At 42.2% G+C, this 25,164-nt stretch overlaps 1 protein-coding gene across 3 annotated transcripts in view; it reads right to left on the reverse strand.

The window, feature by feature from the left end:
* Positions 1-834: 834 nt before the first annotated feature.
* matn4 (matrilin 4) overlaps positions 835-25,164 on the reverse strand; it is a 34,916-nt gene continuing 10,586 nt past the window's right edge. The window contains exons 2-17 of one of the 3 annotated variants that reach the window (XM_078249438.1): positions 18,130-18,253; positions 15,562-15,737; positions 15,260-15,418; positions 14,495-14,726; positions 12,245-12,367; positions 10,673-10,795; positions 9,308-9,430; positions 7,533-7,655; positions 6,875-6,997; positions 6,309-6,431; positions 5,306-5,403; positions 4,480-4,611; positions 3,810-3,993; positions 3,558-3,710; positions 2,115-2,219; positions 835-1,011 (exon numbers count right to left, since the gene is read on the reverse strand). In XM_078249438.1, coding sequence (XP_078105564.1) covers positions 953-1,011; positions 2,115-2,219; positions 3,558-3,710; positions 3,810-3,993; positions 4,480-4,611; positions 5,306-5,403; positions 6,309-6,431; positions 6,875-6,997; positions 7,533-7,655; positions 9,308-9,430; positions 10,673-10,795; positions 12,245-12,367; positions 14,495-14,726; positions 15,260-15,418; positions 15,562-15,737; positions 18,130-18,202 — 2,109 coding nt within the window. In that variant the 5' untranslated portion in view covers positions 18,203-18,253 and the 3' untranslated portion in view covers positions 835-952. Of the gene's footprint in view, positions 1,012-2,103; positions 2,220-3,557; positions 3,711-3,809; positions 3,994-4,479; positions 4,612-5,305; positions 5,404-6,308; positions 6,432-6,874; positions 6,998-7,532; positions 7,656-9,307; positions 9,431-10,672; positions 10,796-12,244; positions 12,368-14,494; positions 14,727-15,259; positions 15,419-15,561; positions 15,738-18,129; positions 18,254-25,164 lie in introns of those variants that run through there. The other 2 variants (XM_078249436.1, XM_078249437.1) reach the window with 2 other exon arrangements.

Consider the following 25,164-nt stretch of genomic DNA (forward strand, 5'->3'; position numbering starts at 1 on the left):
GTAAATTTGGTATTTTCTCAACCCTATTTACTTCTGTTTTTGTGTCTAAGTGACTGATGGGAAGAACAATCTTTATCATCGTAAAAAACACACTTCATTCAAAGTCAACAGAAACAAAATAAAACTATCAAAAGCCGTCTTGGTTCGTCTTTCTACTTTTCCAACAGTCACCACTCTGGATTGATTGAAACTAAACCCCTTAATTTACCTATTTACATGTATAAATGTGTTGGCTCTATACAGGCTAAAAGTATTGATTGTTTAAATGAAGTCTGGTGAGTTTGGCAATAGCGATTTCTAGGCTGTTTCTGCTTAATCAAAAAGGATCTTATTCTTTAACAAAAAGGTCCATCTCTGTAGGGATCCTCTCCATAATGTTGTCAGACCCTTAGAATAATAAAAAACAGAACTTTTAGTGAACTGAAATTGCTGATTCACATCTGCCCTACGTATTTGATTACATTCCAGTTTGTGGCTGCCGGTTACAAAGATGTTTGTTCACATCAGTCACTTAGACAGTAATGCATGGGAAAATAGGATCCATGTTGCAAAATACCGAAATAACTCTTGAACAGATGTCCTGGGGTAACTTGGAAATGTAATCTGTTTTATGAAGGCATTTGTTTGCAGTTGTTTTGCCCAGTGATGGGTGGGAAAGTGGATGTAGTGTTTGTTGTATTTTTGTATTCTTTTAAACAAAGTGTACAAATTAGGTAATTTACATTGATACCAGAAATATGATTCTATATCATAAGCTTTCAGATACATGTCATCCTCATAAAGGATAAAGAGCAACGAGCCGACTGAAGGCTACAAAGGCTTTGTGAAAAAGACACTTTGGTTTTGTCCATTGATTGGAAAGGTTTCTGATGTGCCCTCCTCTTCCTCACTCTGTTATTCTTTCTTTTTCCCTGTGGCGTCCCGTCCGCTCACTGTCATGAAGATCACTTCCTCACTTCCTGGAGAGAAGCTGGTTCTCCAGCTGCTCCAGACGAGCAGTCATCCCAGATAGTAGACAGCTGATTAAGGAATAATAATGACATGCACGTGTTAAACGTGTAAAGTGTACCTTGCACGGCAGCTGGATTCTCGTGATATCACACGATCATGCGAGAGTCACAGAGGAAGAAGATACATCAGGCTTTCATACACACATAATACTTGTTAGTAGATACATTCATTGTTCTTTGTTGACAATTAGGACAAGAGCAAAATATCAGTGGCCTTATTGTTTAAATGTTCCCAGATTTGTTTGTTACGTGGCAGGAGGGGTTGATGCATAGAGTGTATAAGTGAAGCCAAAACACCTGGATCATCCGCTGGTGGCTGGCTGCAGTATAGGTCATAAGCCCCGCCCTCCTCCATGTTAGCAGATGGGACATGGACTGAACTAAAAAAAATCAAAGTACACGTCAAATAATTTTTTTCCAAAGATGGTTTCCGTCATTTTAGAAAGTTCTGATCACACGGTTTGGTCAAGTGTCTATTCTTCTGACCAGTTTGGTTTTTATTAGTTACTTAATGCTGTACAAACAGGCTGAAACGTCATGATTGACAGCTGTGATTGATTGGTCGGGCAGGTGTATGGGCGGGACTTTGATACCGCGTCTCCACTGCCCAATCACTACTGCGCAGACTCTGGCTACAAAATTACAAGATGGCAGCGCCCGTATCTGGGAGATTTTGGCTTCACTTTTGTACAGTGGGAGGAAGTGAAGACGCGTCGTCCATCTTTATATACAGTGTATAGGCGAGACCTGGAACAGTTGTGGTGAAGAATTTGGGACTGATGTAAGGTATAGGTTTGTCAATGGACGTCAAATCAGTCAAAAGAACAATGTAGCTTAAGCCATAGTTCCACATCTGTAATATCCATTATCTTGGCCTTAAAATCTAAATTTTTTTTATATTACCACTGAATCAAATGTTGCACAGAGAAATGTATTTCCTGTCTTAGTCATTGGTAACTTTATCTGTTTGTTCTTGTTTTGAACTGCTACCAGTTTCTTACCACCGATCCAAATTAGAAACTTGCCTGTCACTGAGGCTTCTAAAGAATATTAAATAATTAGTGTTTTGGTTCCTTGGTGCTTGGACAAAGACTTAAAGGATATGTTTCTGCGTGAGCTGCTCCAGGCTGCTCATGGTGGCCTGTTGGAACTCCACCAGACTCTCGCAGGCACACGGGTCCTTCACCTCAATCTCCCCCTGACTCTCCTCTGCAAAGACACAAAGAAATGGTTACAGACAGACAAACAATTTCACTTTTAGGTCACGTTCACACATGTAGTTCGGGAGACTCAATCAAATCAAATCAAAAGAACTTTATTTTTCCCGTGAGGGAACTTCGTTTGTGGTCAGGCACATTCAATCACAACATATAACAATACATAGTCCCCATTAATCATACCAGAGAATAAATAAATGCTAAAAATCGGGTGTGAAGTTGCAACATTGTTGCATTTTTAATTTGGTTTCGGTTTGTGTTCACACTGCACTTTGGCAAACGCACCAAACATTGTAAATAAATGTCACTTATATATACACTTATATAAATAATGGGGAAATACCAAATTCATAACGTCTTGGGTTGTCTGGTTTTGCTTAAGTGTGTTTCACTTCAACACATTTTGTCTTCAAGATGCAGATATTTCTTTTTTCTTAAAGAAGAAACTGATGATCATAAAACATAATGCAGTTTAAACTGCACTTCAGCAGTTTGTGAATTATTTAGCTTTAGTGTTTCCCTTTGGACCACCTTAAAATGTTCACACATTAAAGCAACAAGTTAAAACTCTGAAAAAAAACTACCTTTATTTTATTATGTTTCTTGTGTTTGACCTTTGTTCTTTGGGTATTTATTTCTTTACATTTAAGTGAGTTTTTTGTTTTTTCCAGCTGTCATCATGTACTTCTGTCAGCAGATGGAGCCAAAGAACATCATTACAGTGACTTGTCAGCTTACACTGGGACTGCTTTTACATGTGAGTCATCTTTTGAATGTAACTTTATGCTGAACATAATCTTATATTTATATTTTGGGGGCATTTTAGGCCTTTATTTTTATAGGACAGCTGAATACATAAAAGGGGAGAGAGTTGCACAAAAGTGAAATAATCCACTTCGTCCATTGGTACTTTTTTTGTTTTTACTAAACAAATGTGTTACTTTGCAACTAATTTTCCACTACGCTCTACAGACCAAAGCTGTTTTCTAATATAAAATTTGGACAGTGTAAGGTGAGTCAGGTCATTGGCATTATCTTGTTTCCCTTTCTCACACGTAGCACACAACAGGAGATTGTCCGTGTCAGACACATTCTCACATACTGGAATACTTCGCTTGGTTAAGGCGAGGGGGTGGCGCCTGGGTAGAGCGTGTAGGAGGCAGGACGTGACACGGATAGCACCGTGGTCACGTAGCCAATACCAAACTTACCAAGTCAAATGTATACAACGTAACAAAAACATGATCCTTGGTCCGGACCTTGGTTCAGACTTTCAGGTGTGATACGGCCCTATGCATTGTCCACCGCGTTGCGATCCTGAGTCTTGTACCTGGGCAGACGTTGAGTTTGAGGTTCTCAGCGATGTTGCTGATGGCGGTGAAGTCGGTGGTGTAATAGAAATGTTTCTCCTGAGGCTCAGATGCAATTACACGAAGCTCATCTTCCACAGCTTTTCCCACGCCCACGGCGTACATGGTGATACCTGTGTACACATTTCATGTCAGCATTATTGCGCAGCCAGGGACTGGAATAAGAGAATTACTGTAGATGTGGTTAGACCCTCACGGCAGTTGAGTCTTACCGGCTTCTTTGGCCTTCTTGGCATACTCTGTGATGTCGTCCTGCGAGCGTCCGTCTGTGAAGACCAGTCCGATTCGGGGGATGTTGCGGCTGGAAGGACGAGCGCCCTCTGACTCTAAGAAGCTGTTCTCCAGCATGTGTTTCAGGGCCAGACCTGTCATAGTGCCTTTCTCCATGTAGTCAACCTAGACGAGGACAGTAACAACAGTTCAAGTGTTGGCACTTCTTTTACTATGAGTTCAAAATAGACTGAGAAACTGTTCTTGTTGGACAGCCATCAAATAAAAGTCTGTGTAGGAATGATGCATATTATGATTAAGCAATATTACGCTTCGCTTCCCTTCACTTCGATGCAGCTAGACCTTGCGCCAAGGTCCTTAAGCGTTACTGTCGTGCCAAAAATGACGTTAAATCAAACCCTCTTGTGTAATATTCCAATGAAACAACGGTGGCGACCATTTTTTTAGCAGCTATCTTAGTTATAACAAGATTGAGCTACTTGTTACAAAATGAATGTAGGCCGTGCCTGTTCCAACTTTAAATTTAGTTAATGAAGCTGATTCGTTGGCTTAATTTCAGGAATACTTGATAGCACATAGTTGATGCATATGGTATTAAAACATGTTACGATCATTTCTTGTTTGAAACAGATAGAAAGCCAACGACTCTACCTTCATGACTGCAGCTTTGATCTCTTCAGCAGTGTGGTACATGTTGAGGGGGAACTCTGTCCGGACCCGGCTGGAGTACTGAACCAGACCAACCCTGGTGCCATGAGCAGACACGTCCAGAGAGTCCACAACCTGGAGGAGGTGACACAAGAGACAGGTACTCTACTAGTGAACTTCTATTGTTAAGTTTGTGTTTATTATTGCTTTTTAAATAAAATTTTCAAGCACAGTTCTGCAGATTTTGTGCTTTTGTTACTGATATGTTGACTCAGTGCTTGTTACACAGTTTGATGTCCTTGTTTTGGGACCTGGAAACTGATGCATGTCCTTAATCGGCGCAGGATCAGCTGTTTTGCCGGTGTCGCAGATCAACCTGTGTTCAGATTAACTGGCGGTGGATTCATCCATACACCTACTCTGTGTAGGAATTGGGTATTCTTGCAGATATTTAATAAGCAATAGCTCATGACAGGCCATGGTACGTTGTGATTGCTAAGGGGCGTCATTTGGTCTGACGCAAAACCTCTTAACCCTTAAAAAAAAGTCACATAACTACACAAACAGACTAACCGATCGATAGGGCTGGGTATTGCTTAAAGATTTCCGATACCGTTAATGATACCAATACCTATACGCTACTTTTTCGATACCAATTTTTTTAACAACATTCAGACTGATCTCAATAAGTGGCGTATGTATGACAAGGCAATTCGTATATGCCATTTTGGTGTGTTATCAAGACACATAATCGCTTTTTAGCGTGTTTATCAACGCCGTTTGGCCTCCATTGACTTACATTACCTTGCGTATGTAAAACATGCCTCACCTGGTTAACAAACTTTTTGACCAGCTCAAAGTTTTGGGGGCGGACACTCTTGGAGCCGTCAATCAGAAGCACCAGGTCGATGTTGGCCGACTTGCAGGCTGAAGGAGAGAGAGAGATGAGAAGGAATACTAACAACATACATAGTCCTGATGTTTGCTCTTGAGAATTCACAGGTATTATGTATTTTGTACAACTCGAATTTTTAAAAAGATGGACTGATAAATCTACACAACATTAGCTTATCACGGATGTGGTATTTGTGAATATGTCGGCCGATTAATAACAAGAGACAAAAGTAAAAGTAGTCTATATTGATGACGTTTTACTTCCGGGATTGCTCCGGTGCTGGTGGAAAGTCCGTTACCTTCTGCTTTCTTTGTGCCTCCGGTGGATTTATGACTACTCTTCAGATCTCTGCAGGGTAAATCCAGACAGCTAGCTAGACTATCTGTCCAATCTGAATTTTCTGTTGCACGACTAAAACAACTTTTGAACGTACACGTTCCACCAAAACAAGTTCCTTCCCGAGGCTATTTTGCAGAGGCACCGTGGCTCTGTCCGGCGCCGCCCAATTCAATTGTGATTGGTTTAAAGAAATGCCAATAAACGAGAGCACGTTTTTCTCCCATCCCAGAATACTGTGTGGATTAGTCAGACCCTCCTCCACAGCGCTGTGGAGGAAGGTCTGGCAATGCGAGACTAAAGTAAAAGTAATTTACAAACAGTCGCCATTACATATTTTATTTTTCAACTGTAAAATGTCCTTTGTACACATCCTGGTCTCAATGCTTTAACAACTAAATTTACAGAATGTTCATTTAAAATATGTGTTTATGTTAAGGGGGGGAGGGGAAGTTGTGTTTTATGAATCTGAGTAATCAGTATTATAATCGGGTCTGCGTTGAAGAACACTGCACCTGTCCTGTTATGCCCACACTGGGTTTGTACTTCAGCGACAGATGATTTTCTGTAACAGAGATCATTAATCAGAGAGTTGACTTACTGCCGCAGCTCTTGCCGTCCTCCTGCAGCAGCTGTCCCTCCGGACAGATGCAGTAGTACGATCCTAGAGTGCTCACACACTGGTGCTCACAGCCGTGCTCCACTGTGTTACACAGGTCCATGTCTGCAGACACAGAGACAATAAACACACGTTACATGTGATGGAAACTAACTGCCAGGCGTTGGGGAGTAACCGCATAAATGGAACGGCGAAACTGCATCTGGTGTGCTCACATGTGCCACCTGGTGGTTGTTGGTGCACACTGCATCTACTGTAGCTGCTACTTGAAAAAATGATTCCCCCCCCCACCACCTTAACTGCCACAGCAATACCACGTCATTATAGCAGATATTACGTGAAATGAAAGCATTAACTTCTGTAGAGGTTATAGATACACATTCAATGATGGGTGTGCAGACTCATGTTAGTCAAACACCTGGCCCTTTTCGGCCTTTTTCTTAAAATCTGAAAACAACAAAATGAAAGTGCATTTTAAATCAGAGCAGTGACAACACACATCAGATGAGCTGAGGTGAAACACACGACATAAAGAAGGATTTACTGACTTGTGCAGGTCTTCTTGTCTTTGTTGAGTTTGAATCCTTTGTTGCAGTCGCAGGTGAAGACGCCAGGAGCACTGATGCAGATCTGTTCACAGTCATGCTTCCCCTCGGCACACAGGTCAATGGCTAAATACACACACACACACACACACACACACACACACACACACACACACACACACACACACACACACACACATCAAGTTATTTCCCATTTGTCACAGTGGAACATTTTTCTGTTTCTATGTGCGTTTGGTCCTACTTTTGTGTCTTCAAGTACAAGTAAAGCCAGACGATCGTTTAAGAAATATGCTACTAACCAAGTATTTGAAAGACCGTTATGGGCTGCAGCTACAGCATTTTGTAGTCCTTTAATCCAAAATGGTGTTTTCAAACTGCTTATGTACTCTGATCAACGGTCCAAAGACCCCAAATGATTTAATTTACAGTGACATGAAACAGAAGCAGCAATAATTCACATAAAGAAGCTGGAGGCGCTATTTTGGATTTTTTTACTTTACTATGTTACTAATTGATTATCAAAATGCAGGAGACCGTAGATGCACCAGGAGCAACTTCCTTTCATTGTAAGTGTGCGTTGTTGGTGTGTGTACAGCTGTGTGTGTGTGTGTGTGTGTATTTGTGCGAGGGCCTGACTAACGTGCGCAGGTCTTCTTGTCTTTGTTGAGTGTGTATCCTTCGTTGCAGTCGCAGGTGAAGACGCCGGGCGCGCTGATGCAGATTTGTTCACAGTCATGTTTTCCTTCAGCGCACAGGTCAATGGCTAAATAACACACACACACACACACACACACACACACACACACACACACACACACACACACACACACATTGAATTAAATTGTGTGTGTTTTCTGGGCATTTATTTCCATACATACCCTACATACTCTCTCTTTAAATAAGCCGGTAATACCATATTCCAGTTTGGGGAGGGTTAAAGCTAGCCTGGCTCCGCCCTCCTACGTACTTCCGCTCAATTTTCATTTTACTTCAGTACACCGTCTGGGTTTGCGGTATATTCTTGGGTTTTCTCCAGTCAAATCTTTACCAGTCCAATCAGCGAACAGAGGGAGTGGCTGAGAACGATGACGTTGAGGTCGTGCGCTAGTTTGAGTTGTAGTTCCGTAATGGCGGCGGAGAAAGATGCGAGCGAAGCCATTCGGTCCGTTGTGGCAACGCTGTCGAATATCCAGGTCCATGTTGGTGGCCATGATGTTGTGGCCCTCCTCCCCACGGGGTTCGGGAAAAGTTTGGCGAATGCTAGCGATGCTAAACCGACATCACAACCAAATGCTAGTTATTGGTTATGGCAGATCCAGAGTGGCTCTGGGCAGATCCAGTAGTTTTAAACTTCAACAGAGAACCCGCCTTCAAGGAAGTTAACACTTGTCAACGGAGTGGCCAGACTCTCTGTACAAATGAAATGTACAAGCGTCTGGTAGGACCAGGCTAGGTTAAAGCTGCAGTAGGCAAAAAGCAAACCAGAATTTGAAGTAGAGTGAGACCTTCTCTTCCTGCAGCTCTCCCTCTCCCCTCTCTGTCCAGTCCCGACCATCAGACAAGCACTGGCTTCATACAGTAACCTGTACGAGTACTAAACGTTCATTTCTTCCTAATGTCGTTATATAGCAGCAATAATATGAGAATTACCATCCCGTTTTCATTGGAAAGCCAATGTTAGATGACATACTATGAATCAAGGCGCTAGTTAGCTACAGAAACATGAACCCGGTTAGCAGAAGGCTAAACTACCGGCTCGGCTGCCGCATTCACATTTTCCTCTCACACGGCTTGGTAGGCTAAAGGCTAATCCCAGGAAACCAGCTCTCCCGACTGATTTCACGGCAAACGCTCCCTGGACAATAAACTGGACTACATTTTTACACAGTTTCAATCCTCTATGTACAGTTCTGCACTGCATATAGATACATCACAATACAGTCTCTTATCTACTAGTTTAGCCTTTAATTAGCTGCAGCCCTGAGTCTTTGGCCACGGTTAGCAGAACTTTCACCGAAGGGACGTACACATGCATCTGCATCTGTAGAACAGCCAATAGGAAAGCTCTATGAAATGACCGGTGATTGGCCAAATTCTCCCGCCACAAGCTAGATTATCTAAAGCCTGCAAACTGAGCCAAAAGGAGGTGCAAACGTTTAGTTTTCTCTCAGACCATTTGAGGTACTATTTGCTAAAAAGATTATTATGAAATGTTTGCGCCAAACAAACGCCAAAAATAAACTGCCTTCCCCAGCTTTAAATCATCCTTCTTAAATCATGCATGTGTGTAAGCGGCTCCATCAGGCAGGTTTCGTTGTATTAAGATCTAACCCTCCCCTCCATTATATCAGCGGCGGATAACATAGTTCTGTTTTTATTTAGCTATGAGCTTTGTCTCATGCATGCGGTACTTACCCTGGCAGGTCTTGCCGTCGTCCAGCAGCCTGTGTCCCTGGTTACAGCGGCAGTGATAGCCATTGAGCACACTCACACACTCATGATCACAACTGTGGTTCCCAAACGAACAGTAGTCGATCACTGAGGGGAGGAAAGCAGCGAGGCCATAAGCAGCAGGGCGACCAGCAGCAGCATGTGTGGGATTGCATCTATGTTCCCTCTGTCTCACGATAAATCTCGTCTTAAAGAGTAACTTAATTTTTTGTGTCGTAAGTGACTGACGGGAACAACAATCTTTGAAATTGGTGAAACAAGCTGCAATGTAACGTTGCGTAAACGTTGTTAATGGGCAATTGCACACCTTGTACGTATGTCCACTAAAAGTGCTTGTTTTGCCAGTGACAGGCTCAAGATTGTTAGCCTGGCAGACCCTGTAACTGAGAGTGGGTCTAGGGAAGATTCATTCACAGCCCATTTCCAAAGGGGCATCACCAACGGACGCCGCTCAAATGCCTCTAGGCACAATTGGATGGTCCTTCAACCAATCAGACCAACGACCCGGGTGACGTAACAGCGACAGCAGCATCAACGGGTTGCTGTGCTTCAGTGGCCGTCATGTTGAATTGATTAATAATCTGAGCCTGTCAGTGGCAAAAACAGAACTTTTAGTGGACGAAATTGACGATGTATATTTGCATATCGGATAACATTGCAGCCCGGTTCGCGGCTTCTGGTTACAACGTTCTCGCTCAATGCTGGACCAGTTTCAAAGACTTGTTCACATTAGTCACTTAGACACCAATGCATGGGAAATTAGCGTCCAGGTTGAAAAAATAAACTAAACTTCCCTTTAAAAAAGCCAAGATCACAATATGTTAAGAGTTCTGTTAACTTATCTTAAATTGATATATCCTGTGAAAGCAGAATGAGACATTCTGTTTCAAAGCCCAAAATTACAATTAAAGTTCTGGTTGTATGGAAGTCAAGTCTTTAAGATTTAAGAATGAGAATTAGGCTAGGTTTTTTTTTTTTTTTTAATCTTGATTCATATATTTTAGTGTTTCTAAATACCGTTCTTTTTGTAAAATAAGATGTACAGGAGTATAAAAGATTTACAGTAAAGGGCCTTTTTTTTATTAAGACTGACAGGAGGAACAAGAGTCAAACCCACACTCAGCTTCATGAATCAGCAGAGAAATCATGAATCGGCAGTTTGTGAAGGTTGAAATCCATTTCAGCATGAATGAACATGAATTCAAGCCTATAAGCAGTTATTACGGACATGTGTATTGTGTAAAATGATGTGCTGTGTTACAGTTACTGTGTGTGTGTGTGTGTGTGTGTGTGTGTGTGTGTGTGTGTGTGTGTGTGTGTGTGACTAACTTGAGCAGGTCTTCTTGTCGTCATTCAGTTTGTATCCTTTGTTGCAGTCGCAGGTGAAAGACCCAGGTGAACTGACACAGATTTGTTCACAGTCGTGTTTCCCCTGAGCACACAGATCTATGGCTGAAAAACACAAGCCATTTATTGAGTAACTATGTTCATTATAATTACTTGTGGATTGATGAATAATTTCCCTTCTTGCATGCAAGCATCTTAACTCCAGTTACAAGCCCTTGTTTCTACACTGCCAGGGTAAATGTAACTTTCATCATCCCTGTGTCAAAGTGACATTTAAACTGCTAACAGTGTAGAAAGTCTTTCTCTATTATATTGGTCCATTGTGCCTTATTTACACCTTTAGCCAAATTGATATTCTTGAAATCAGAGAGCTACATTAACGGAACATTGTAGTTTCACCTGACAGACCCAAGTCGGGGTGTAAGTGCAGTCGGATTCACACGGATGTGTCTTCCTTAAAGTGCTCATATTATGCTTTTTGGCTTTTTCCCCGTTCCTTTATTGTGTTATATATCTTTTTTGTGCATGTTATAGGTTTACAAAGTGAAAAAAGTGAAAGTCCCCCCCAAAGGGACTTACCATCTCCAACAGAAAACACTGTTCACAAACTGCTCCAAACAGCTTTACTGTAGTCCAGCCTTTACTTCAGAGGCAAACGTGCGTCACTTTGTAACACACGTTATAATGGTCGCCTAGCTGCTAGCATGGCAAGCCCTCATACTCTGCTTCTGACTGGCTGGTAGTCCTTACCTAGCTACTGTCAGGGCACGCCCTCATACTCTGCTTCTGACTGGCTAGTAGTCCTTATCTAGGTACTGTCAGGGCAAGCCTTCATACTCTGCTTCTGACTGGCTAGTAGCCCTTACCTAGGTACTGCCCATGTGCGACTCCCAACAAAGGAACAGAAGTGAGATGCCTCACTCTGTAGCTAAAACAGAGAGCTCAACACACAGGGTGAAAAGAGGAGCTGCAGCATTGTGCAGTACAACAAAAATATGGCGTTTTTTGAAAATTAAACCACGTAAACCTATTCGGATATAACCTCTAAACACAATTATGAACCTGAAAATGAGCAGAATATGAGCACTTTAATGAATTCTCCTTCACGTCTTCTTTCCACCTCGATGGAAAACGTCATCAGGTCAAGGAAAAGGAAAGGTGGGAGAACGTAATTATTTTTTATTTTATTCGACAGCTATGATACACTAGCTTGGAGTCAAAACTTGGTCAAATCTGAACTCGCAGACATATGATGCACACGTTTTTAGATTCTCCTTATCACTCCAGAACTTGTCTTGAGAATCATAACATTTTTCATTCTTCTTTAGTAACAAACAGGACCTGCTAATAGCTTATTCGGCATACATTTAATGGAGCCAAAATGTAAACAAATATAGGCAAAAAATGTGGCTAAAGTTGTCGCAGTTGTCTCGATTACGTCTGCCTATGATGTCAGAGCAAATTGTGCCACTAATGTAGAAACAACATGTTGCCCATGAATGTGTGGACCCAGTTGTCTATTGTTCTTTATTTCTGGTGCGTGTCTTTTGTTACCTGCACATGTTTTGCCATCTTCATTCAGAGTGTATCCAGGCAGACACAGGCAGTGGAAGGAGCCCGGGGAGCTCTCACAGATGTGCTCACAGCCGTGGTCCGACTCCAGACACAGATCCATGCCTACGGAAGAGAGGATATCCACTTCAGCGTCCACAGTGCGTATGATCTCAAGGTTAAGAAGTCGCAGGGTCATTATCAGGTTCTAAATAAACTCAACATTTTCTGCCAAAGTTTGAAAAAAAGTCTGAAGTAGGCTCAGTTAAAACAAATGAAATGTTGTACTTCTGAACCAATCAGGAATCTAACATTTGAATCAAATCTTATGACAAGGGTTGTCGGGTTGTTTATGTTGCCGGGCCACCATCAGGTGCTTTTAGCTTTTAACTCTTGATAAATGATAACTAAGGATGTTTCTTCTGGATTTAAACTTTAATGATTGCTTTTTTTATTTAGTTATGAATATTTATTCCACTGAGTATCAAAAACCTGGCACCTACATTACCCACAATGCCACTGTCATTACATGCTTGTTATATTTCTTTCATAATTATTCCCTGTGTTATGGGTCAGTCCATGTCTGCTGCGGAGTAGTGTGGTTTCAGCCGGAGTGACAGGGTCAGACCGACGTGCGCATACGAGCGGTGTTGTGTTTGAACCCAACAAGCTGTAGGCTGACACACTGGAAGAGGACACTGATGAAGACTGAGGGGTACGTCCCAGGTCCTTAAATTGCATCCACGCTTCCTTCACTTGCTTCCCTTCCTCGCGTCTTAGTCTGTCCCACTGAGGAAGCATGGGAGAGGCGCGAGGGAAATCATTGGAGGAGAGAGGAAATGTGTTCCCAAAGGGACGAGACGTCCTTTCCTCTGAAGCGTCACAGGGAAGGCTGCTCTCGTGTATCCTCGCTCATAGCTCCTCGGAGATCCCTATCGAATAAGGGCTTCGAGACTGCCTTCATGTAGGAGGGCCAGAACAACTTCTGTGTCAAGCGAGGAGATATCAAATAAGAGAATGTTTTTTTCCTCTCTCCTCGCGTGATTTCCTCCCGTCTCTCCCATGCTTCCTCTGTGGGACAGACTTAGGTGAGAGGAGGTGAAGCAAGTGAAGGAAACAAGAATGCAATTTAACCACCTGGGACAGACCCACAGATAAATAAAAAGAAGACTGAAGCTGTTCTTGTTTCCCACACACAACTATAAACTGAACAACTACTCTCAGAACAGGCTGGTGGACTCTGCTGAGAGACAGTGGAGCGAGCAGGCCGTTTCAAAGCAGCAAAGAGAAGTACAGTAGCTGGGTGAGTCGCAAATACAGCACAACCCCTCTCACATGTGGGGAAAAGTGACACACTCACCCAGGCAAGCTTAGGTCTCATTTTCAAGTCAAATGCAGCCTGCAGGAATAGGTATCTGCTTGGCTATAGCCTTTCATATGTGGGTCCTTAGGAGCCTAGGTTAGCTTAGCAACCGCAACATCTATAACAACTGTCTTAAACTTTATTTGTCTGCTTTTACTCTCCTTTTCCATCTCCCACTGAGGGAAGCCAGCAACAGTCTAGAATAATAGCAGCACAGGGAAATAGCTTGCACTTAAGGGATTTATAGAGGCTGTGTTGAAAAAGTATTAGGTTCTGTGGGGTTAGACGGGCATGGGATTTTATTTCTATCCAGGCTAGTCATTCATTGTGTTTGTAATTCCAAAAGCCAACAGCATGAAATTCCAGACTTGGCTCCAGGTTTGAACTTATCTTATGTTAAGGTGACTTCAAATAAAAGTAATCCATTAGTGGCATAAAGGTCTTTAATTTCAGATTTTACAAAAATATGATGTCAAATCCTTGACGAATAACTCCTTTCATAGGTCAGGTATTTCATTTGATTTATAAGCTGTATTTTTTTTTAATCAGTATTTAATGCGGTCCTGGGAGAGTGAGGATTTAAGTTTTCACATTCCAGTAAAATTGAGTTTTGTGCAATTTTTGTTCATTTCACATTTTGTATTCTCATAAAACTGCACTTTCCAACAAGAAATAATGTAAATAAACCTTAAATTATACACTCAACCAAACCAAGTCAATGTAAAGCTCAAGCCAAATATGATTTGATCTTTTGTTGTGAATGACATGTTTGTCTTAGGCAACCAGACACATATTAAAGATCCTGCTGTGATTGGAAAAAAAGGTTTTGGCAAAATACGATCATAAGTCTGTTTTTACAGACAGTGAGGTTACTTCCTGTCCAGTCTTACCACAGAGCTTGTCCTGGAACTGCAGTCCAAACTGATGAATGAGGTCAAAGGACTCCACCAGGAAGACGTGGTCTTCGAAGGGCGGGGACGCCATGGCCCTCAGTGACGCCATGTCGGCTCTGGCCACCCCCACAGCGTAGATCTCGATGCCTTTCTCTCTGGCTTCAGCGGCCACCTCCGCCACGCGATCCTGAGGACGCCCGTCTGTCACGATCACGGCCACGTTGGGGACCTGAGGGAGAGAAAAGCTCAGGATCAGCGCTCAGGTAAAATCAGACTCTTACTAAGTCGTTTGTTGAAGCAGAAAGTACGACTTATATTAACGTAGTGACGGGAGCAAAGCGGGAAGTAATGTGACAAAGTATAAAAGCGCCAAGTTCCTGCATAAGGAGGGATGTTGGGGGGGGTGGACGGGTCAAACAAACACAGGACTTTCACCTAGGTGGCCCGGGGTTCATTTCCCATTTGAAAATATAAATAAACAGCAAGTTTTTTTTAACGTTATGAGCCGTCAAATTCAGCTCCACATGTATAACAGTTTTTTCTAAACCAAACTGCAACCGTTTCACAACATAAATGCCGTATTTGTCAATGTGTTGGTGAACGATGTCAGATCAGATCTACTCTATGAAGTTTGATGGAAAGTAATTCAATCAAACCACTAACAAACTAAACAAATGTAATGAATCAAAAGGCTGGCAGTGAGTCTGCAGTCTGAGTATGAACTAAATACATTTCAAAAAACAGGTGTCTTCATTGCACTACCTGCGGCCTGTCTCCCTCCTCGGCGATGAAAGCTGAATTCATGATATATTTGATGGCGAGTCCGGTCATGGTGCCCTGAGCGAGGGGGATGATCTCATTGATGCCTTTCACCATGGCGTCCAGCTTGGCGTGCGTCTTCAGAGAGAACTCATTGCGCAGCTGAAGAAGAAGAGCAGAGAGGCAGCAGTTTGTATCCATGTCCTACTCATCATCATGTTCATCAAAGTATCCTCCGCACCTTTATCATGCACGCTTCACTGAACAACATGATTGAATGAATAAAGATCTGGATTCTACGGTACCTGGCTGGAGTACTGGACCACGCCCACTCTGGTGGCGTTGAGCCCGATGTCCAGGGTGCTCAGGATGTCGATCATGAACTTCCTCATGGTCTCAAACTCATGTGGTCTGACGCTGCGGGAGCTGTCGATGAGGAAGACCAGATCCACCGGACCAGACTTGCATTTCTGCTCAGGACCTGAGAGGAGGGACAAAAACATTCAACACGGAGGAATGAAACTGGAAATCTGGGGCTAAAAAATTAGATCTTTATTTGGGTTTCTGAAAGAGGCGAGGAGTACTAAGGACATGATTATTTTACAATTAATCATTTATTTATTTTTATGGGCGGAGTCAGTTGGTGTTGGAGTAGTTAGGCTTGGGAGAGCTGTGTTTATGTGTAAATGTATTTTGTGTTTTGTATTTTCTGTATATTTGTCTTAAGGATCCCCTCAAAAATGTGATGATTCATCTCAAGGCGTTTTTTTCGACGTTTTTGACACCTTTTTTTCACAGTTGTTACATTTTTCTTCTACACATTTTCAGCGCTTATTTCTACGTCCCATATTTTCTGATATAAACCAAAAATTGAAAACGGGTCAATGTGACCCAAAGTCAACACAAGGGTTAATCTAAGTCATAATCTGGGGAACTTTCTTGGTGACATCTGTTAAATAATCATTGATTTGACCCTATTCACCTGTAGTGTCTCGCCTGAACAAAAAATGCTATAAGTGGGAGAGGAATGTGAATTTTTTCAAATCCTCACAGGTTTGTGTGTGTGGTTTTCAGTTTGACATTTTTCTGGCATAAAGCAGCTGTTCAGGTCTTTGCACTCTGGTATAACGTTCAGATATACCACCTGAACTCACTCCTCCATGACTTCAGACACCTGTTTTTGTCTTTAATTGTTCAGCGTTACTGTGAACACACTCCCGCATTGTAACATCATCTCGGTTTAAAAACACAGCAGTCACAGATGAGGTGTGCGTTCGTGGTGTGGCTTTATGAGTTATGGAGGAATTGTTTGATCATCCAGGATTTCTTCACAAAGGTTTCGACTGAAAGTCAGCGCAGAGACTCGTTGCCGGTAAAAGCAAACTTGTGGGATTGTTGTGGAATCTGTCTTTAGTTCCAAACAGACATGAGGCTGCTTTTTAACATCTTATAAATATGTTCACGTCATTGTCTGGCCATATAAATCAGGTCAACCTTCAGCTTTCAGATGTAACGTAAACCACATCGGATGAGTCCAAAACATTAGGTCATGATTCACATGAGACGACTCCTGTTGAGAACCCACGGAGGTGTCTTTCTCAACTTGTCGGTCGAAGTTTCTTTCTTTAACTGAAGTTATTTCACATATGCACATCAATACAAAGAAGCAGTCGTTGGCAATCTTGGAAATCTTAGATCTACAGTATAATTAATTGATATTATTTTCCAAGTACATTTAGACATACAAAGAATTTAATTTAACCCATTTTACTATAACTAATTAGGATGGGTCCAGTTGTAATGCCAGTGTCTACATCAGGGCAATGGCAGGAGTTACAAGGCCGTCCTTCCCTGAGAAACGACCCCATATATCGCTTTATTCCAGCAGCAATTACTACTCATATTTACGTTTATAGTGGCGGCACCCTCTAGTGGTCGTAGCAGTTGTGACGGGTGCAAGGCAGGAAGTAAGGTGAGGAAGTATAAGAGCGCAAAACAAGCAGAGGACTTTGACCCAGGAGCCTGTGGTATGTGTCCAGTTTGAAAATAAAAGTAAACATTGAGTTTATTTTTTACTTTACGGAACAGACGGAGCTAAACATAACCTAGTAGTATTTGTAACCAAACTGCAACCGTTTCACAACATTAACAAGATGGTTTAATCCTGCGACCGTTACGTTCTCAGGGTTACAGTAGATACAAGGACGGGAAACACTCTGTGGGTCGTATTTCCTGCCATTGCTAGGGGCGATAATTTCTAAATGCTTCGATATCGTGATATGAGACTAGATATCATCTTAGATTTTGGATATCGTGATATAACATAAGTGTCTTTTCCTGGTTTTAAAGGCTGCATTACAGTAAAGTGATGTCATTTTCTGAACTTATCAGACTGTTGTAACTGTTCTATTATTTTATTATTATTATCATTACTGACGATTATTTATCAAAAATCTCATTGTGTAAATATTTTGTTGAAAGCACCAATAGTCGACACTACAATATCGTTGCGGTATCGATATTATATAGGTATTTGGTCAAAAATATCGTGATATTTGATTTTCTCCTAACATGACATCAAATATATATTTGTGGTAGAAAGCGTGTTGTGAGTTTTGTCTGTTTTTTTGGTTGTCTAGTATTTATTTATTAAAATGACAATATATAAAATACATAATTGTACACAATCCTATAAAGAAGTAAAAAAGGCAAAGTCTATTTATGTGGTCTCACTGTGGTCTCACTTTAAAAGTGAGATACATTGTATGCTAAAAACTTCCATTGTCCCCCATTTGGGAGGAAGATAACAAAAAAAAACTTTAAAAACACAGTTTCTCTCTCTTTTTTTTCTCTCCCTGTATCAGCAGACTGACCTGCTTTGGGCCTGGCGGAGGCGAGGGCGGCCAGGGTCAGCAGACACAGCGCTCCGAGCTGTCTCATCTTCATCCTGATGATACCGATCTAACAGCTGGACTCCGGAGCTGGAACTGGATCAAACTGTGGCGGTGAGATAGACGGGAAGAAGGGAAGCAGAGAGAAATGCAAAAGAGGTTATTTGTGGGAACAAGAGAGGACCTGAGTTTATAATTCCTGCTGAAGTGTCCTCAACAGAATTGTACCCGCTTATTTAGTGATGTGTCAAGAGAAGTCCAGACATCAGGTTTAAAAAGTGACCAAATGTGTGGCCGGGTTAGCGCAGTTGGTAGAGCAGGCGCACATATGTGGAGGTGTATGCCTCGACGCAGAAGGTCCAGGGTTCTAGTACCACCTGGATGATTTTTATTTTATATCTTATATCTTTTATATCTGGCTGTCCTTTCCATTAAAGGCTGACTATGTGAAGCCGGTCATAACCACACAATGCACGTCAAGTTAGTAGAGATTTTTATATTCAACGTCTGGGTTTGGCTTGATCTCAAACAGATGCATGATGCTCTGTGCTAATTCTCGTCTTCAACCCTGTGTTTTGGTGTCATTCTCAGTTTAGAGGAAAAAAGAATAAGTAACTGTATGATGGATTAGCTGATGGTGGAACAGAAACCACATATAAAAGTGTTGTGTTCAGATCACATCCACATTTAATGTCACCCTCTACTGTTATTTTGTTTTCTTAACTTATTCGCAGGGTGTTACAGTTAACCGTCAGTGGTAGGAACAATAGTGAAACATTATTGTTTGGAAAGGAGAGAGGTGAAGACTGAGACCATTACTGCTGAGGCGGGCCACGAAAAAACATTGTTTTCAACCATTTTTGTGATGTTCTTCGAAGATTCTTCGATCTTAACCAGTCGTTTTGTGGCTAAAGTTAACGCATGTGACCGCTCACCGTAATTTTGTCATATCATACGAAATTGTTGTGGATAAGTTGCACCAATGAGGCTATCTTAAGTCTTTAAGATAGCCTCAAGATCTACTTTTTGTGGCCAATAGAAGACAAGGAGTACATATTATCCGTTTGGTTTTCTACTCTGTAATTGCTTGTTGACGGGCGTGTTGCAGAGGGACATTCCAGTCCGTCCCCATCGTAAAACCCTGTGCTGCAAACACCTGGAGAAGGTTCCTGCTAATAGACGGCTGTGGATAGACGCACACAGAGTCCCTAATCTGCCTGTGTGTCTGTCAGTATCCCTGCAGGCTATCAGCCCGAACCAGCAGCAGCACAGGGGTAATGATAACGTCTGTGTTTACGTTCAGGGCACACAGTCAACTCAAACAGGCATCATAAAAGCCACCTCTCTTCTTCTGGTCCTCCAGGGGTTTATCTGTGTCTGAGTGGCAGCCAGAGCCTGTGGTCATCAGTGCTCAGGTCTGAGCAATGAGCATGCCTGCCAACGTATGGCTGTGAAAAAAAGAGGGAGATTTTCTGGGGTATCGGCTTGAAAGCCTACTCGCAACGTCCCTGCCCCCAATTAACCCTAGACCACAAATGAATACAATAAATACAACGGTGTAAACTAAATGACTTTTAATGAGCCTTAATGTTTGCTATAATGAGTGTTCGCTAACTCAATTTTTGCTGAGGTTAGCAGCTAGAAACGGGATGGTCTCGCACCAAAAGGACAGACGTTTTGACGCGTACACCATTTCATCCATTTTCAATTCAGTTGACTGACGGCAGATTTATGTCTTTACACAGAGCCGACGGCGTAGCCTACGTAAGCAGCCGACGTCGTTGTGAGGATTTATATATGTGCGCTGGTGTGTCTGCATCGATCAATAGCATATCTCTTTAAGGGAATAGCAGAGCCGGTGTGTGTGTGTGTGTGTGTATGCATGGGGAGAGTGATGGGTATTAGCTTCGGAGTGAGTACCGACTCAGGCTGAAATGTCTCCCCTGTGCTTTCTGACCACGGTCGGAAAGCTATTGCAGGAAAAGTTAACCCTCTCCTTGATTTCACGTTGTTATACAATGTGTAGTTACATTTCTGAAGAGGTTCAAGCCAGGCTACGACGTATGGTCCATATCTTTACGTACCTACCCAAACAACTCACCTGACATGCCATGCATCACACTCAAGCTCACGTACGAACCATACCCAATTTACGGTTCTGCGTTGAATCTACGCCATAGGTACGTACGTGAGCTTGAGTGTGACGAGTGAGGCATTGGCACGTCAGGCGAGATGTTTGAGTTGCCAGGTAGTACCGTGACATATCCTGCAGTCTGGACATATCACAGAAACCGTGAAACACCCATCTGAGTCATATTACTATGAAATCAGGAGATTAGCGGGACAAATAACCAATCTGGAGCCGGGCAGGAGAAAGGGTTAAAAGTAGGGAGACTCCGGTGTAAATCTGGAGTGTCTGCAGGCATTGTAACGAGTCAACAGATGTAGACAAGCACAGCAGTTCTTTTCTCTGTTGATGTCTCTGTTTGTCTCGTTGCCTTGCCCACTTTCTCTCATCTCTTCCACATATTTTCATCTCTGTAGTGAACAGACGGTCAGCCAAACATTTTGGAGCAAATCATTCGTGTTTTTTGCAGTAATATCTCCTAAATTTGGGCCGTGACCGGACACAGTTGTCACCGGTCTTATATATGTGTAACACCTATTGTTGATTCCTCCCACTTACTTCACAGGACGTATAGATTTGATTCAACCGATCTCACAGACTTAAACAAAAAGTAACTGTTTGTGTTTCCACACACATTACATCGGGAGGATCTGTTGAACTGTTTAAAACCTGAAATATTTTTATGTGTCCAACTTTTTATACCAGGGTTGGATGTCCTGTGGTTCCATGTGTACTCTGTGTGCATGTCTATATGTTTTTCTCATTTCCTCCAGCAAGAGGGACATGTTGGACCTGTTTATTTGTTAGGCCGCAAGATGTCCCAAAAACCACCTCACATAAAAAAAAGTTGCCTGGCCAAAAGTATAGATTTTATTTCTTAATATTGTGATACATATATCATATTTTACATCTCTTTCCCTTCAATCTAATACAAAGTCAAACCTAATGCCTGGCAGACACACTTTTCTTGGAAATTGATGAGACTGTGGACGTGTAATAAAAAACCTTTTTTTGTGAGAATGTAATCATTTCTAATGAAGTTATTCCTCGACATTAAAACTAGGACCAACCAACAGAACACCACACAACAATGTCCACATTCTGCAAAGGCTAAAACTAAATATCTGAAGTAAAAAATGCAGAGACGCCTACACGTGCTCTCCCTTGCCAAAAGATGTCATAGGTAGCCTGTTTAATGTCGAACGTAAGAGAGTGGGAAGAGAGAAGAGAAGATAAGGAGTGGGATGAAGAGACAGATGAGGGGAGAGAACCTGGTGATGAAAGGGAGGAGACAGGAAAAACACATTTTTAAAGGGTCATTTTCGGTATTTTTCAACCTAGACCCAGTTTTCCCACATTTTTGCGTCTTAAGGCAGATATATTTATTTCCGACCACAGTTTAGAAAGCTGTTGCAGGAAAAGTTAACCCTCAAATCGATTTAATTTTGTTCGTGGAGAAGGAGAACCCGGAAATGAATGAATCAGTGAAGGCGGAAATGCGATGCTACCAAGTCCAGCCAAGCGGACCAATCACAGTTGTCAGAGTTTCTGGGGAGGAGTAGTCAGGATACATACATACATAATTTTTTTTTTAAATTGGTCCAGTATTAAGCGAAAAGCTGCAATGTATGATGTTTCACAACATGTTGTGATGTTTGATGTTTGAAACCACGACGGTTACGTTCTCTGGTTTATATATATATATATATATATATATATATATATATATATGTGTGTGAGGATGGAAAACGCTCCTGTGGGTCGCGTCTTTGCACACCAGAAACATGTCTGACTGCTGCTAGCCTTGTCTGTACACATGTATGTTTCCCATTGACAAAATGAACAAAATAAACAAAGGCAGTATTTACGGCAAAATAGGCTACAGAATATTTCGTTCTGTATTGACAGGTGCACTATTCAAAAAAAAGATAATTATTTATTTGTATTACATTTATATCTGCATTTATGTCAAAACCAGGAGACTTTCAAACTTTGACTTTTTGACAAACAGACTTTCTTAATTTAGTATTTTATTATTATTTATATATTGTGTCAAAATGACATATGAACATCTTTTCGTATTCTATTTTGCCTGGAAACGCTTCCAGTCCTTCCGGTCCTATTTCTAGCATGCACGTGTTTTCGGCGAGGCTCGAGCCGCGGCTGAGACGTGAGTGTCACGCAGGCAGGGTGCAAGCTCTAACCTGTTAACATGGGAGCCGAAATAAAAACGGACACGCCACGCAGCTGACACGCTTACGCCACGCACCCAGTGTGCAGGAGGCCTTAGAGGGGGGGAACAAACGACCTATAATATCGTCTTATGCTTTGGAGGAGTTGTTGTTGTCTATGTGCATAGCCTTCAAAGCCACTCAGCAATAATGGGGGAAATACTGTGAAAGAAAAGGATGATTTGTTTGGGCAATTTGGAAATCAAATGAAAATGCACTGACGCTCATTTTAACACAGAGGAGAGTTTTCAACGAAACAACAGATTACAGAGTTTGGTCTCGATGTGTGAGTGTGTGTGTGTGTGTGTGTGTGTGTGTGTGTGTGTGTGTGTGTGTGAGTGTGTGGGACAAAGAGTCCTCATTGTGACTTTCTGAAGCCGAACTCCCCCCCTCCCTCCACCTTCACCCCCAACACCCCTTTCCTGTCTCCCTCACCGGCTCCTCGCCGAACAACAATCTACGACCATCCTGCTGCTACTGAGCACGTGCACCGCAGACGCACAACCCCCCCACCCTCCCTCCCCTTATCGTGGGTCACAGACCAACATGTGTTCTATAATTATCCACAAAGAGAATCATTCAGCTGAGATATTTTCTCATTAAACATTTCATTGACTGGCTGGAGACGAAGGCTGCTGCGAGTCAGTTAACTCTGTGTTTCTTACTTAGCTGCTAGATATAGAAGTGGAGATCCTATTTCCTTCAATTAACACTTTAAACAAATTAAAACTGTGTCTGCTCTCTTGCCACCTCTGGGAATACAGTTTATTTATCCAGCCCCCCCCCCCTCAAACTTTAAATGTGAACTGTGATGCACGTTTTATTCTAAGAACTAAAATTATAGCATCATTACCTGAATGATGTTTAATCTGGAAGAAAATTTGCTTTAAAGTCAAGCAAAAGAACAGCGGGTAAATGCACATCAGGGAGCAGTTTGATGCAGTTGATTGTTAACCAAGCGCAGAGTTTATAGAGCTGGTTGTTAAAAAGGAGTCCAAGAGCCGCAGCAGTTGTTGACGTTGGCAAGAATGTGAGATTACCACGACATATCAAACAGTGACTGTTTCTTTTAAAGGGTCTTTTCAAGTAGAGGCAGTAAGAGATGCAAAGGAGTAGATGTTCAATGAATCAGTTTGAGTCAGTCTCTTCTCTCCTCTGTGACCGTACAGTGAGTATCTTTGAGTTGTGGAAAAAATGAGACATTTGAGGACGTCATCTTGGACCAAACAACTAATCCTTTAAACGAGAAAATAATCAACAGATTAGTCCACAAAGAAAATAAAAGAACATTTAAAAGCACACAACTCTAATAGTGCACAGACATGTCAGTGGCACTGTCTGGCTTTTTGTTTGTGAGGTCAAATAGTTTTTTTCAAAGGAGTGTGGTGGCTTTGAAGAGAGCCGAGATAACGGCTTCAGTTCCCCGTCGTAAAGGGCTGTCTGAAAACCAGGCAAAGCAGTGAAAATATTCTAAATATAGCGTACACTTAAACTTAATATAGATTTTCTTCTAGATGTCTGCTTTCACACTTAACTCGTTTGGTCGGACTATTCTTTTAGTTTTTAGGCCTTTATTTCCATAGAACAGATGAAGACATGAAAGGGGAGAGAGAGAGAGAGAGAGAGAGGGGAATGACATGCAGCAAAGGGCCGCAGGTCGGAGTCGAACCCGCGGCCGCTGCGTCGAGGAGTAAACCTCTATATATGTGCGCCTGCTCTACCACCTGAGGTAACCCGGCCACACGGACTTTCGGACTTTTCAGTTTGACCCGAACCAAAATCACAGGTGTGATACCTCCCCCGCGTACCGGACCAAACGGACGATATTTGGTCTGACCAAAGGCGGTGAGCTTGGTCTGTAGCTAACTGAACCATGGTTTATTACTAGTGTGAAAGCATTTTTTTTTGCACGGGTCAGACTTTGAAACCAAATACAGGAAGTTCTGGCAGCCTGTCGTGTGGTATAAGAGAAGCGTAGCTCCTTTAAGGAATAGCTGAGTGCTTAATGTATACACGAGAGAGAGTGACGATAGATAGGCTCAGAGCAGGCTATCAGAGCTAGAGAATACATTAGTAGTGTAGTCTCTGACACCAGAGAGAGAGGATACGAGAGGATGGGGAAGCCCGTCTAAAAACCAATCAATTACAAGTGTCAGGAGACGGAGCTTACATATGTGATGACGACAGGATGTAGTTATGTAATGTAGAGTTATTTAGTGCGCTTGCATAACTGCAATGTGAAACCCAGAGTAACCGCATCAAATGCATACAATGTAACAAAAACATGAACCTTGGTCTGGACCATAGACTGTTAATATTATACAGTCTATGGTCTGGACCGTGGTTTGGACTTTCAGATGTGAAAAGCCCCTGAAACCGGTTTAAGGCTGTTTTATGCTTCTGCGTCGAATCGATGGCGTACCTCCGCAGAACCCCCCTCCGAGTCTCCACCACCTCCAAAAATGTGTAACTTTGCGTCGACACGACGCAAACCGCAAGGACTGTGATTGGTCAACTCGTCCTGCGTGTTGATAGTCGGTGTTTCAAGCTGCCTACTGTGGGGAGTAGCAACATGCTAAGTTCACTGACATAAGCTTTGCAAATAAACTCAGACATATTTTGGTTATCCGTTGGTAAAGTGTCTATATGTCAGTAACG

The sequence above is a fragment of the Sander vitreus genome, chromosome 4 (genome assembly GCF_031162955.1).
Source record: "Sander vitreus isolate 19-12246 chromosome 4, sanVit1, whole genome shotgun sequence".
In the NCBI taxonomy this organism is placed as follows: domain Eukaryota; kingdom Metazoa; phylum Chordata; class Actinopteri; order Perciformes; family Percidae; genus Sander; species Sander vitreus.